At 37.7% G+C, this 14,247-nt stretch overlaps 1 protein-coding gene and 1 non-coding gene across 2 annotated transcripts; one reads left to right on the plus strand and one right to left on the minus strand.

Annotated features, from left to right (window-relative positions):
* Positions 1–934: 934 nt before the first annotated feature.
* On the plus strand, positions 935–4,746 carry lsm3 (LSM3 homolog, U6 small nuclear RNA and mRNA degradation associated). Its single transcript, XM_062415891.1, has 4 exons — positions 935–957; positions 2,442–2,552; positions 2,720–2,815; positions 3,813–4,746. Exons 1-4 carry the CDS (start codon positions 937–939, stop codon positions 3,891–3,893), a joined length of 309 nt encoding a protein of 102 aa, XP_062271875.1. The 5' UTR covers positions 935–936; the 3' UTR covers positions 3,894–4,746.
* Positions 4,747–11,728: 6,982 nt separating this feature from the next.
* Positions 11,729–11,800, minus strand: trnaq-uug (transfer RNA glutamine (anticodon UUG)). The gene has a single exon. It is a non-coding gene; the product is annotated as a tRNA-Gln (tRNA).
* Between the last annotated feature and the right edge of the window lie 2,447 nt (positions 11,801–14,247).

Below are 14,247 nucleotides of genomic sequence, written 5' to 3' on the forward strand. Positions count from 1 at the left end.
AGGGAGAGAAGAGAGTGGTACAGTCTCAAGCCGCTCTGTCTGCAGCGCGCAGGTCCAGGCGGTGCTAAATGACACGTAGCGGGTTGCCAGGTTGGTAGTTTATCCTCCAGTATGTGTGAGAAGTGCGCAGATATATATATATATATACTGATAATTTTGTAAAAGTACCAACATAGTCATGTTCTACACTTCATGACATTTTCTACAGAAAACACCTTTATGTACTTTATGATTGTGTAATGTGGTACTCAAATGAACACTGAGACAGAGTTTTCTTTATGTCATTATCCCTCCTGTTCATAATCAATCAATCATCAAATTTTATTTGTATAGCACTTTTCATAAATTGCAATGTAACACAAAGTGCTTTACATAATCAAAACCAACAAACAAGAATAAATCATTAAACATGGGAACTTAATGAATTTGAAAACAGGAACTCACGAAACGCGATCATAACTATCAAGAATCTGCAATGAGGAAACATCAGAGTTAGGATTAAAATGTAAAAATAAATACATAAAAAAATAAAAAATTAAATACAATGAAGAGCTAATATAAGAGTAAAAGTAAAGAAGTAAAACGGACATAAAAGGTGGGTTATGCAGGACCTTAAAAAAGTTGTACTCAATATGTTTTTGTGTGTTTAAAAAAAAAGTCATGCTATGAATAATAAATTGCAAAAAATTCCCAGTATATCAAATATGATACATAACAAAACTCATAGATGCAAAGTGTTATTTAATTAATCATTTTAAAATTACTTGTCAGAGGGTCCAATGAATTTTCTGGCAATTATTAGATGATTCAGGTTTTACAGCGTTAACACACACACAGGATAAATTGATTGCATGTGTCTGCAGCAGCTTTATGAAAACGCGTCTTTTCTGTGCAGACCTGGCGCCCCTGCCTGCAGACCGCTCACATTCAACAATCATGGCGGATGAAGTTGAGCAGGTTGGTGCATCTGCGTTCATTTATGCACTTATTCTCTATCATAACATGCTCAATATGTCCCGTAAAGAAGAATAACAATCAGTTTTACTCGTGCACACATATAACCGAGCTTACTGTGTCGCTTTGTTGGTTTTATCTCTGTTAATAGTGTGACAGGCCTAGCTGAATTAGCCTTTTAGCTCCCTGGTGCGTTAAAATGAACGTGTTTGAATGGCGGTGCTGTTAAACAGAGCTGTACTAAGATAATGTAAATAATATGGAAACTATTGCATATAAGAAAGCATTAAGCTGTGAGTGTAGCTTTAAATAATAACTGGAAACTCATGAGATAAGTTGAGTTAGTTTAGTTTAAAGTAGTGAATGAACCTCACATGTAAATGCACATAGATAAGATGTAAATGAAGACTTTTTCTGCTTATTCTTGCTCACTTTGCTCCATATATTCAGTTAATTTTGAGAAACTGAGGTGAATTTAAGCTGCATGGTGTTTAGTTTTCTATTTTAATTCCCAGTTTAAAGGATAAACTCTATTTTCTGATCCACAACAAAGATAGTAGTAAGGATTGTCATGTGCTTTGAACCGAAATTTAAGATTGTGTTTTTCAGGTCTATCTTTTTGTCCATATAAACAATACTGGCTATTTTAATCTGATATACCTTTTTTATTTTTTTATTCATAACTAATTATAATTGTTTAAATTCCCAATGAAGTTTACTGTTTATTTTACACAATAAAGCTTCTAGGTAAATTGTAAACTATCAAAGCCTTCATTACATATCTTTGTTGCAAGTGTTTGATAACCACATTTTAAGGGAACATTGCAAGAAAATACAGTTTGTTTATTTTCTGTACATGTATTTATTATTGGCCAATATATCAATACCAGAATTTTTTTACTCCCTAATATCGGTATCAGCATCGGCCCAAAAAAAAGGCATCATTGGTCAGGTTTTAAAACTCAGTGCATTTGTATTCTTCTTATAAAAAAAAGCAAGGACATTCGAGGCTATGTGGATTAGGAAATGGAGATATAACTTGTAAAATTGATCCAAAAAAAGGTTCAATTGCTTCATAGATTTTGAGCATTTAGAGGATTCTTGAAAATCTTTTTATATATATAATAGTGATCTGGACAGAGATATGTGTTTCATGTTATGCCTCTCGCTCCTCTCTCCCCTTGTTTCCTGTCTGCATCTTGACTATAGACTGTTGTAAAGTTATAAAAACAAAACACAAAGCAGCTGTGCGGGCCGTTAAACAACCCTCTGTGCTCACTAGTGATTTATCCTACAGAAGAAAACTGATTATTGGCTCTATGGTGATGTTTTGGAAGCGGCAGTCCACTGAAATATCATTCATTTTTATTTATTTTAAGATTTATTTAGCAGGGACAGTAACACATCAATCAACATGTTAGCTCACACTGCAATGTAAATGTATAACCTCAGGTCTAACTAATGTCTTCTTTGTTGTGCCGCTGCAGCAACCGTCCACCAACACTGTCGAGGAGCCGCTCGATCTGATCAGACTCAGTCTAGACGAGAGGATCTACGTCAAGATGAGGAACGACAGAGAGCTCCGTGGCAGACTGCATGTAAGCTTCACACACACACACACACACACACACACACACACACACACACACAGCATCTGCTCACAATGAAAAACACCAGCTGTGACTCTATGTATCTTTAGAGTAGTAGATGTGTTTTTCTACTTCTATTTGTTTTTAAGCTTTGGTGTATTACTCTCTAACTTCAGGCCTACGATCAGCATCTGAACATGATCCTGGGTGACGTGGAGGAGACGGTGACGACGGTGGAGATTGACGAGGAGACTTATGAAGAACTTTACAAGGTACAACGTGGATTTCTTCCCTTTCCTCTCACAGCCTCATTTCTTCTCACTGAATGTGGCTCCTAAACAAGTCTGAAACCTGCAGAGCTCTTTAACACAAATAAATACAAATAAAGTCATTGTTTCAAAAGAGCAGGAAAAATTAAATTCATCTATAGAACAGTTAGCAGTGAAAATCGCTTTGGAAGATATTTATGACTGAAAAAAAGAAGATAACAGCTTCTTTTTTTTCTCCAACTTGCTTCATGTTGTGTTGACCTTGATATTTTCTGCTATCTGAAGTATTTTGGAGAGAGAACAAGCAGCCCAGTCACAGTTTGTACCCATGATGCAGCTGTGATTCCCACAGAAGAGACTGTGGTGGTTGGACTTCAGTCTGACCTTCTAGGAGGGGTCCGGAGGAACATTTTAAAGTCAAATGCATCTCTGAGAGCAAAATTAAGAGGTTATATCTATTTAAAAAAATTGTACAATAAACAATTTACAGCTTTAGTACTTTAACTACTGGTTGTATAGGTATGAATGGTGATGACACACTGACAAAGCATGGGAAATACATTTTACTAGTTCATAAATGTTCCAAACAAAACCATCAAAAAAGGACTAAAGTCCGTATTTCAGCTCTGAAACAAAGAGAGCAGAAGTGATTATCCAGTAGCTCTGGTTCAGGGTGAGATGCTTTACTGAACGTTTTAGAGAGTGTACAGAAATGAAACTGTGGTGGCACAAATTAGACCATGGTGGGCCGCCACAGTCTATATAATTAATGGGAAACGCTGCCGGATGTATAGTTACATTTCTGAGGAGGTGCACATCATTTACAGTGTAATCATAGCTTCAGAGTTCATGCATGTAGCCGCTGTAGCTTTGATGTAATCCTAAATCTTGCTCCAGTTTCTCAGACTGCAAACGGGGTCGTAAAATGTGAATATTTGATCCATATTTGGAAAGCTGACTTCTTATTTTAAGCGTCAATCCCTGATTTGTTTGTTCACAGTCGACCAAGAGGAACATCCCCATGCTGTTCGTCAGAGGAGACGGCGTCGTCCTCGTGGCTCCGCCCCTCAGGGTGGGCTAACCCAACGGACCGCTTCCTGGCGCGTGAAGGAGCGTTTGTGACAGCAGGGACGTTTCTATAACTGTGAGGGAGAGGAGCGGTGCTGTCAGGACAGGCTAAAAGCAGAGGGAGGAAGATTAAAAACATCTTCAGCTCCCTCGGGTCACCTTCCTCTTACTTTTTACATTAATGACTCGAAGGTCAGGAAGCCTCACAATTTCTCAACTCCCTTTCGTGGGCCTGCAGGTGTTTCGTGTTTTGAGTAAATAAAAAAAGAAAAGAAGACTTTTGTTTTGGATGAAGAGGGCCTGCAGCTTTTTTTTTTAAATCTTCATTTGAGCAGTTATTGGATTGTTTTTTGGATTGTGGGTGATTTCAGGACACTGTTTTAAGGATATCTCTTTTCATTTTGCTCAGCACTGCATTTAATAAATCCCCACAGTTTTAGTTAAGCCAGAAAAAAACAAAAAACCTAAAAATGTAATCACCTCTAGAGGATTTAGTTGCCTCTTAATCTCAGTGTCTGTTTGTACCAGACCTCGCTACAAACGGCTCTCCATGGTTCAGATTTGTGTGTGTAAACTTGTTTTGACCTGAACTGAGTGTGTTTAAGAAGTACCGCCAGAGGAAAAATGTCTGAAGTGAAACTTGTTGATTCAAAGCAAAAGTCTTTTAGTTTCTCTCCATGATCCCAAAACTCATGATCTGTGAATATTTGGCGAGTTATTAAAGTTTCTGTTGGATGATTATAGTTTTTTTTCTTTTTTTTATATACATATTTTTGTAGTGTTTATAAGTGAGTGTGGGATCATGTTATGCTCATTTGTCTCCATTTTATTTGGTAAACTTTAATAAAAAAAAAGAAAAAGGTGTTTTGAAAGATTTGTCTCGAGTTTTGTTTGAAAACGTTCCTGAATCATTATTAATACTTAAAATAAGTAATTCTGCTTGATGCATAATGCAAAAAAGACCCCAACCCCAATAACTGAATGTTTATCACAGTTTTATTAAAAAAGTGACAATTTTCTCTTCATGAAAACGTAATGTTTTATACTATAATAAAATGTAAGTTAATGTAAAATTAGTTTTTGCCTAAATGTACTCGAAGTATAAAAAAAGTTAAAGTTTAAAAAACAACTTCAGTGTTGCAAAAACAAAAGGAAAAACCAACATGAAGTGTCTTAGTAAAGGGTCAGGCTAGAAAAGCTTCAATGCATCATGACATTTATCCGAAAGATATTCACTCATTGGGTGTTTTGATGTTGGTAGAGAGCGCTGTTTAACACATCACTCCAAAGTCTCACATATGTGTTCAGGTGGGTTGAAATCTGGTGACTGAATGCCATAGCATGTGATTCACATCATTTTCATACTCATAAAACCACAGTGACCCTATGAATGGAAGAGACCACTCCCATCAGGATAGAAAATGTTTAATCATAGAATAAAGGTGATCACTCAGAACAACTTTGGATTGATTTGCAGTGAGTCTTTCCTCTAAAGCAGGGGTTTCAAACTCATTTTAGTTTAAGGGCAACATACAGCCATATTTGATCTCATGTGGGCCGGACCATTAAAATCCACTGCATAATATTGTATTTGATCCATTTATTTGCTGTCTCTTCGATTTGTATTATTTTTATTTATTTACTAGGGACTACGGATGCTAATTAGCAGCTTTTCTATAATCCGGCATGTTTACAGAGATGTTTAAATATCGATGTTCATCAATGTGCATTGTCCCTATCCAAAAATAAAGTATTTATTATTAGTATTATTATTATTATAACCTATAAATAATACATAATATATATCATATATATTGTGACTTTTCTATAATAACATCTATTCAGACAACAGATGAACAGGCCTTCAGCTGCCTTAAGAAAGATTAGATAAGTCGTCCCAAACATCCAAAATGTTTGCAGACAGGCCTATCAGTTTGTGATTACCCTGGAAAGAGATAATGATAAAATGTGTCCTTAAAATATGAATCACGTTGCAAGGCCATTATCTCAAGTTTAACGTCCACAGGAACATCAGAAGACTTGACTGAGAATGGTGAGCATAATAATTCACAATATTGTGTTTCATATGGTTCATTTTTTAATGAGTTTGAATTAATAGAAGAGTAAAAAGTACAATGTATCTCTCTGGAATGTAGTGAAGTTCAATTATGAAAGAGAAAGTGTAGTAAAAGTACCTCAAAACCTAATGGAATTAGAGTTACTTGAGTAAATTTACCAAGTACCATCTTCAACTAATCTGATTACTCCATCACTTGAACCGTTTAGTGTTTGGACACTGCTGTATTATATTGAACCACTAGATGGCAGCAGATATCTAATAAACCGTTACCCAGTGTCACGCTGTCCTAACAGGTGATGGTGAGGCTGATGGTTTCCACTCAGACTGACATTTCACTTTTTCATTAAATTTGTTATCATTTCTCAGACTTGACGTCATTTTATCAAAGAACTTAATTAATGTGGGTGAAAATGCCTCCAATAAATGAGCTCAGACTTCAGGGTCCTTCTTAAAAAACAAGAGGAACCAAAGTGTGAGTGAACAGCTGTGCTGAGCTGATAAGACTTCTGTCAACAATCTAATAGTTTATTAATTGCAGGAAACTTTATTTGTTGCCAAAAACAACAAACTGAATGAAGGACAGGTTTGGGTGGCTTACAGCAGATAGTTGGTTTAAACAGAGTTGCACATTACCCTCTGGTTACTATCCATTCATTTGTTTTCTTAAATTCATTGTGAAAATCTATCTTGTCATTTTTCAATAAGTTTAAATAATACACTTTTTATTGATGAATTAAAATGTAAATATCTGTTTATTTATTTGTAATGATGATACAAATCCTGTTTCTAGACATGGATTAGAAAATGCCGAGTCAGCATCTCGTGAACTTTGTGCAGAGTCAGGTTGTTTATGTATGCATAGAAGACTAATTTGGCCATCTGACAAAACATGTCAATGTTAAAACCCAACCCCACCTACGCCTGAAAGCATTAAACAATCTCCAAAGAGTACAGTTTGTCCTTTTGTAATTTTAGCAGTTAAACATGTGTGGTATGTTTAGAAACATCTTCTGTACAGGACATAATAGTACACACTGTCCTGGAGTAAGTGAGTCAGGAGCGTCTCTGTGCCTCCCGGAGTCTTTTTCAAGTCTGTCTTAGAACAACAGTCAGGAGCCCAAATTAACATTGAAATAGGTTTTTTTTTATCATATGTATTCCTCCTGCTCATACTGACCATCAGAAGATCCCTTCATAATGCACTTACAATGTAATCGATGGGGGGGCAAAATCCACAGTCCTCCTTCTGTGGAAACTTGTAAGGTTCATGTGAAGCTAATGAAGCTTCAAGCCGACCAAATCAGTCAAATCAAGTAGATATCTTTCAACTTTGCAGTCTTTTTAGTACCAAAGTCCCTCTTTTTGTTATTATACGTCCACCACAGCTCAACAGCAAAACACAAAGAGGGAATTTGATACTAAAAAGACTGTAAATGTGGCAGATATCCACCTGATATGACTAACTCAGACTGTCGAAGCCTCATATAAGCTTCACATCAACTTTTAAATGACTGTGTGAACATACTGTGGTGATTTTGGTCCCTATCACTTACATTAAAAACAAAAGAAAGTGGATCTTTAATTACCAGTTGAACAGGAGGAGTGTTTATAGCAAGTAAAACCTCTTTCAGTGTTCACATGGACATCTGATTGTTGTTTTAAGACAGACTTGAAAAACTGTGAACCCGTCCTTTAAGGTGTGTTTCCATTTAACCTCACTGCCAACTTTTTTCTGCTGGCAGCAGGACAAATAACACACAGGATCTTGAAATGAAACCATTTCTGTGCAGGTGCTCAGTATCACAACTGTTACTTTAAAGTGTCAGAGCACCAAAACTGCAGCAAAAACCCATCTCACTTCTCTGTAACGGTTTCTAGCCATGCAGGTGGTTTCAGTTTTATTTGTCCAGTTTGAGATATACAGTATGTCTCTGATGTTTCTGCCATGGATTTTAATTGGTTGGTTCTCTGCTCACATCTTTGAAAAAATGACATTTTAAAAAGTCTCTTTCCAGGAGCAGCCAGATAATCCACAGGTTGTTCTGTTTTTACTCTGAACATCCAAAGAAAACCCTTCTTGGCGAGGTCTGAATCATTAATGTGCTCAACAGCATAAATTAAATTGCTGTAATTGCACATTTCTGATGATTTTATGGGAATATAAAACATCATCAACATCATCATGGAACAAGAAGCTTTAATTGAACTGCAGGCAGCATGGCAGAGTGTCTCTTTTCCAGCAGACAGATGCCAGGGTCACATGGAAATCTTTACTTCTACTTCCTGTTTTTATATATTTTTTTATTCTTGTGTTTCCAGCCGTGGCGTTGGTATAAAAATAAGCTCTTACCTCGAGGATGTTCTTTACTGGGAATATGAAATGTTTTGTTGATGCCAGCTCTACTCGTCTGCGTACCGCCTGTCTCGCCACATCACCACATCATCGCCCATTATCGCAGTACAAAGCTACCTCCAAGGGACCATTACTGTAATGCAACATCAAAACAAGCTTAATGCATTTTAATGAGGCGCTCAGCATCTTCTTGCCTCTAAATGTTTATAAATGAGGCCTATTGGAGAAGTTATTAAACAGACTAACAATAAAATAAAATAAAAACAACAATTCAAGCTAAAGTTCCACTTACTAGCTTTTCTTGGAGCTTTTAACCATTTCTTCCTCATGGAGATGGATGCCAAGAGAGTTGGTATTTCACCTTTAGGCCTTATTAGGGCTTCTAGTCATTAGTGGCTTATAAGTGAAGCATCAAAGTTAATTTTTTACCTTAGAAACAACACAAGTTCTTACTATTTTTTTTCCAAAGTTTTCAGCTGTATCACATTTTTAAAAATAACTAAATATGATTAATATTAATGCTAAAAAAATAAACATGACATATTTAAAATAGAGGGAATTATTTAATACAAGTCAAATAAGTTTATGTTAGTGATAACATTTTATGTTAAATTGTTTTTTCTGATGAAGTGCAGCTTAACTTTCACATTTTCCTCATAAAAAAAAACGTATTTAAAAGGAAGAAGTTCAAAGGTTTCACTTTTTCTCTCCCCCAGTAGATAAATTCTTGTTATTCTTGCTGTGAGGTCAGAGGTCAAAGGTTAGGGTCAGCCACTGAGCAGGACTCCAGGCACTGATAGGAACCATGGATGTGTTAAAGGGAGCTGCTTATGATGTGGAAGGCATTTTTTTCCCCAATCTGTAACATAGCAGAGAAAGTATTTCCACGTCCTGCTGACAGGTCACCAGTTACTATTTAAACCATGAAAATGTAATACGTGTAAAACTTTCTCAGAGTCTAGAAAAGCAAACTGTGAGAGGCGGGGGTGGGGTGGGTGGGAGGGAGGGGGGGGATGGGGTGTCATCTCAGTGTAAATTCTTTGGCGTGTACCGAGCATGTGGACTGAGAACCTTTTTGGTGTACTGGCTTTGTTTGCTCACTCTGATTTCTCACAGGGGGTTTCTTTTATTAGTCTTCCTGAAATGCTATAAAAGCCCCTAAGGGTTTTTTCTTTCCATGTTATTAGGTAAGATATTACTCATAGTGAAGCACCTTGTGAGTTTTAAAAAAAGATATAAGACTTATATTATAGTAGCATTCAGTAACTACAGCGGCCAAACATAGTGGAGGGAGACTGTGGATGTAACAGAGCTTCATTATTTCATCGTCAGATATCACCAGCTTGTGAAGTTCAGTGGATTCCAGCTGACAGACAAGACGAACTGTCCGCAAACATTATGTCATCAAATTCTTCCCAGTGGTCAACAAATAAATACTTAATGACTTCATGCTTCACATGTATTTACACTTGTGTCAGATATATTTTCGGGGCTCTAATCACATTGCTCGGTATTCACACTCAGGCTAAAAATGTCTCTGATGTGGTTGAAGTTATTTAAATCTACCCCTGTCACTTTTCCCCCTTCAACACTGACACCTGGTCTCATTTTTTTGGATAAGAGAGGTGAGCTTGTGATTGGAAGGTTGTTTGGTTGTAAACCCTGAATAAAATACACTTTTGATCTGATATTTTAGCAAAAATAAAGCTAAATACGAAGCTACTGTTAGTTGTATTTAGCCATATTTTTGGGGAAGTATGAGTCGTTTTAACCCTCCTGTTGTCCTCGAGTCAAGGAAGGAAGGGAGGAAGAAGGAAGGAAAGGAGGGAGGAAGGAAAGAGGGAAGGAAGGAGGGAAGAAGAAGGAAGGAAGGAAGGAATGAAGGAAGGAAAGGAGGAAGGAAAGGAGGGATGAAGGAAGGAAGGGAGGAATGAAAGGAGGAAGGAAAGGAGGGAGGAAGGAAAGAGGGAAGGAAGGAAGGGAGGAAGAAGTAAGGAAAGGAATGAAGGAAGGAAAGGAGGGGGTGAGGAATAAAGGAAGGAAGGAAGGGAGGAAGAAGGAAGGAAAGGAGGGAGGAAGGAAGGAGGGGAGGAAGGAAGGAAGGAAAAAGGGAAGGAAGGAAGGGAGGAAGAAGGTAGGAAAGGAAGGAAAGAAAGGAGGGGGTGACGAAGAAAGGAAGGAAGGAAGGGAGGAAGGAAAGGAGGGAGGAGGGAAGGAGGGAAGGAAGGAAAGGAGGAAGAAAGGAAAGGAGGAAAAAGGAAGGAAAGGAGGGAGGAAGGAAGGGAGGAAGAAGGAAGGAAAGGAGGGGGTGAGGAAGGAAGGAAGGAATGAATGAAAGGAGGAAGGAAGGAAGGAAAGGAGGGATGAAGGAAGGAAGGGAGGAAGAAGGAAGGAAAGGAGGGGGTGAGGAAGGAAGGAAGGAAGGAATGAAAGGAGGAAGGAAGGAAGGAAAGGAGGGAGGAAGGGAGGAAGAAGGAAGGAAAGGAGGGAGGGAGGAAGGACAGATGGAAGGAAGTAAGGGAGGAAAGAAGGAACAGTCAAAACAGACGGGGTCAATTTGACCCGGGAGGACAACACGAAGGTTAAAGTAATGAGTGTATAGATGGACAGTGAAGTAATGGATTATGTTTTTATAGACTTGTGATTTAAGCTTTTTTAGAACGTCCACCATAAAACTGTTCATGTAGCATTACTTTTGCCTACTATTACATTTAGATATAACATGACTTCATAGCTATTAGCTTATCGTCTCCACTGAGAGTTGAACTCAGATTACTGAACTCAAAGTCCAGCAGGCTAACCATTACACCACAGACCCTTCGCCCCTGGTCACATCCATTATTCACAACTCTGCCCCTTCATGAGCGTGGTATGCTCTCATCTGAACCTTGGACAGAAAATGAGTACAGTATCTGTACTTCCCCAAATTAGGATAATACAGCTGGGTCTGAAATGTTTAGAAGATGTCAAGTTGCCTTACAAGATGTATTTCCAAATATTTATATCAGTCAGGGGTGTGAGATGTGGTTAAAATAAGTAACAGTAAAGTTAGAGTAAACAGTGATGGTTTTAATCAATGATGCACAATATGCACTTATTTCTTGCAGTAGAAAGTAATGGAGGTTTTACATAGAAATAGAGCAAATTGAAAGTGTTTATCACAAGTATGTGGTGTGTTATGGCAATGGAAAACTAAGCAAAAACCACTACCCAGCAACTTGATAATTAATTATGTTTTTAGCATCGTTTACAGTGAAGGTGAGAAACTTGGTCTTTCCTAAGGGGTTCAAACCAACTCCCTGTTTTTAATTATGTGGTTTTGTGTACCTCAACTGAACATTTTGTTTTTGAAGGATTGCTCACCCCCCCCCCCCCCCCCCCCGAGCCAAATTCACAATCAGACTCAAAAGTGAGAAGGTTCCACCGAGATTTGAACTCGGATCACTGGATTCAAAGTCCAGAGTGCTAACCATTACACCATGGAACCTGTGTCAATGCCCTTGTATGAGAGTGAAATGACCGTCATTGCCTGCCTCTTTAAGAGAAAGTGAATAAGTATATTTCCCAAATTGTCAAACTATTCCTCTAAAGATGATGGCACTGTGTTTGAAATGGTTAGAATCACTGGCAACTGGTCTTTTGGGGCAGGAGGGGCAGAGCCACACCCAATGTCACCAGAATTAACTGCAAATTAATGATGTTATTTTCAGTTTTCAAATTGTTATCTGCTATAACTTATTATCTATGCTGTTAAATTGTAATATGTCATGTGTGTTAGGATTTTAGTTCATGGCTGGCCCCTCCCATGAACATAATGTGTGTTGTTCATGGGAAATATGAATATGCTCGCTGTGTTACTGTATTCAGTGTAAATGATGCAAACTTATTTTTAAGTGAAAGCTTTTCTATCAGTCACTACTGCACTTCTTTAATAGTTTTAAAGTATTTTACTTGATTTTATATATTGAGCCTAGACTTTCCACTGGGAAGGCCCACACCCATTTCTCTCCAAGTTCTGATCACATTGAGGTTTTTTTGGCATTTGGAATTTTTCATCATGAAATTGGTGATTTGTGTGGTGCCAGTGAAGCAACTGTTTGCAGAATAGTTCACAACGTCTGTAGAGCCATTTGTGAACTTCAGAGTGTTTACATCAATTTTCCTGATGCTGCACGCCAAGCCAGCTATAAAGTGCAATTATATGAATATGGGCAATTTCCCATCAAACGTCCATCAATGCCTGATGCTGAGGAGTACAGGAACTGTAAGAATTGGCTTTCTATCAATTTTCAGGGTGTATGCACTCCTAATTTGGTGTTTTCAAACATTGTTGCTACCCGGATCAGGAGGATCAGGATCAAGCAGATGTGCCCATGGCTGAGGCAGACAATGACCAGCGAGGACTTACACAGAGTTGCTTTCACTTTGCAGCACTTCAGATAGACAAGATGCATTGAAATTGAATGTATTCATTATGCCTTATTTTTGCTTTGATACTGTTTATGCTGCACAAAGTTAAAGTAGTATGCAGCAAAATTAAATGAATAAACCACAAGGCTGGTTTGTGTTTGACTAAAATACTTATGCACATAAATATCCACATAACAAAACATTTATTTTTTACAATTCATATAGTTCATTGTGGCTGGTATTCACAATTGACTCATTACTGTATCTTTTTTCCATCATAGCTCTCTCCTCCAATTTAATTTCCAATTCAACCTGTTGAATTCTCATTTTATGTTCTTCCTTCAGATATTTCATTTTCTGCTCATGAAATTCTCTGGCTAACTTTTCATGGATGGTCATCTGGTAGCAGCACCTTCACTCATTGATGGTACAGCCGATGTGGAGGGTGCACACTCACTGTCAACCGACTCTTCCAACCTTGTTCATATTGCTTTCCTCTGAAAAAAAGAACACTGTAAGAACCACAAATAATAAAAAATGATTGTCCTTAGAATAAAAGAAGAATAAAGATTGACACAGACAGTTGAATATACTGTATTTACCAAAAGAAGTAACTAGTTTAGTTGATTTTCTTTATTTACCATATGTGCTCAGGTCTTCGTCTGAATTGTCCAAATGATCATTGTCTGGTATTCCATCCAGAGGTTGCTGGTGCTTTGTTATTCCAGACAGCAGGTCACTGGGGAGGCCCACCACCAGTTGTAAATCACTCCCTTCTCATGTCTTCACTCTCTTTTTTTAGGGCCAGTTTAAGGTTCTTCCACAGTCTATAAAAATACTGATAATTATGAGGATATCTCACCTGAAGTTGTTGTACTATTCTTGTGGTTACCTTTTCACTTGCATTGAACTCACTGCAAATTGCAGCCCAACCACTCCTCTTATTTAGCTCAGTAGCAGCAGTAATGGTTTTTAATTATGGGATGGTTTGACACATTTTGTTTTAAAAGCATTTGTTCATACTCACTTAAGTTTTTTTGCCATTATGTGGTCTCAAGATTCACACCAGTAATTGTGTTTTCTATTCCATTCCTGGTTTTTATGACCACCCGGAGACCAACAGCATGTGCTCTCACTTAAGATAATAAGAGTTTAACCCAGGTGTTCTCATTTAGTCTTACTTACCTTACTCCAGGACTCCATAGTCACAGACTAACTAAGCCAAATTCAAGCCACTTAAATGTTCTATTTTAACTAGTCTGAATTAAGGACTACTGGCTTAATCTGAACCCTGTTTATGAAACCAGTCAAATATGTTGATGCCCAAATTGACAGTGCATACAGGCGCTCAACTGAGCAGCATAACAAACATGTGGAGAAAAACAGATACATGCTCAAACTGTGTGGACAATGTGAAGCAGTACTGCAGGGCCTTGAGTGAATCCGTTGAATATTTCCGTGACTATGTGTGTATGCGACAGTCATATATCTCAGGTGGAACAGAGGTTTTCATGGTGACCACCT

The sequence above is a fragment of the Scomber scombrus genome, chromosome 3 (genome assembly GCF_963691925.1).
Source record: "Scomber scombrus chromosome 3, fScoSco1.1, whole genome shotgun sequence".
NCBI lineage: Eukaryota > Metazoa > Chordata > Actinopteri > Scombriformes > Scombridae > Scomber > Scomber scombrus.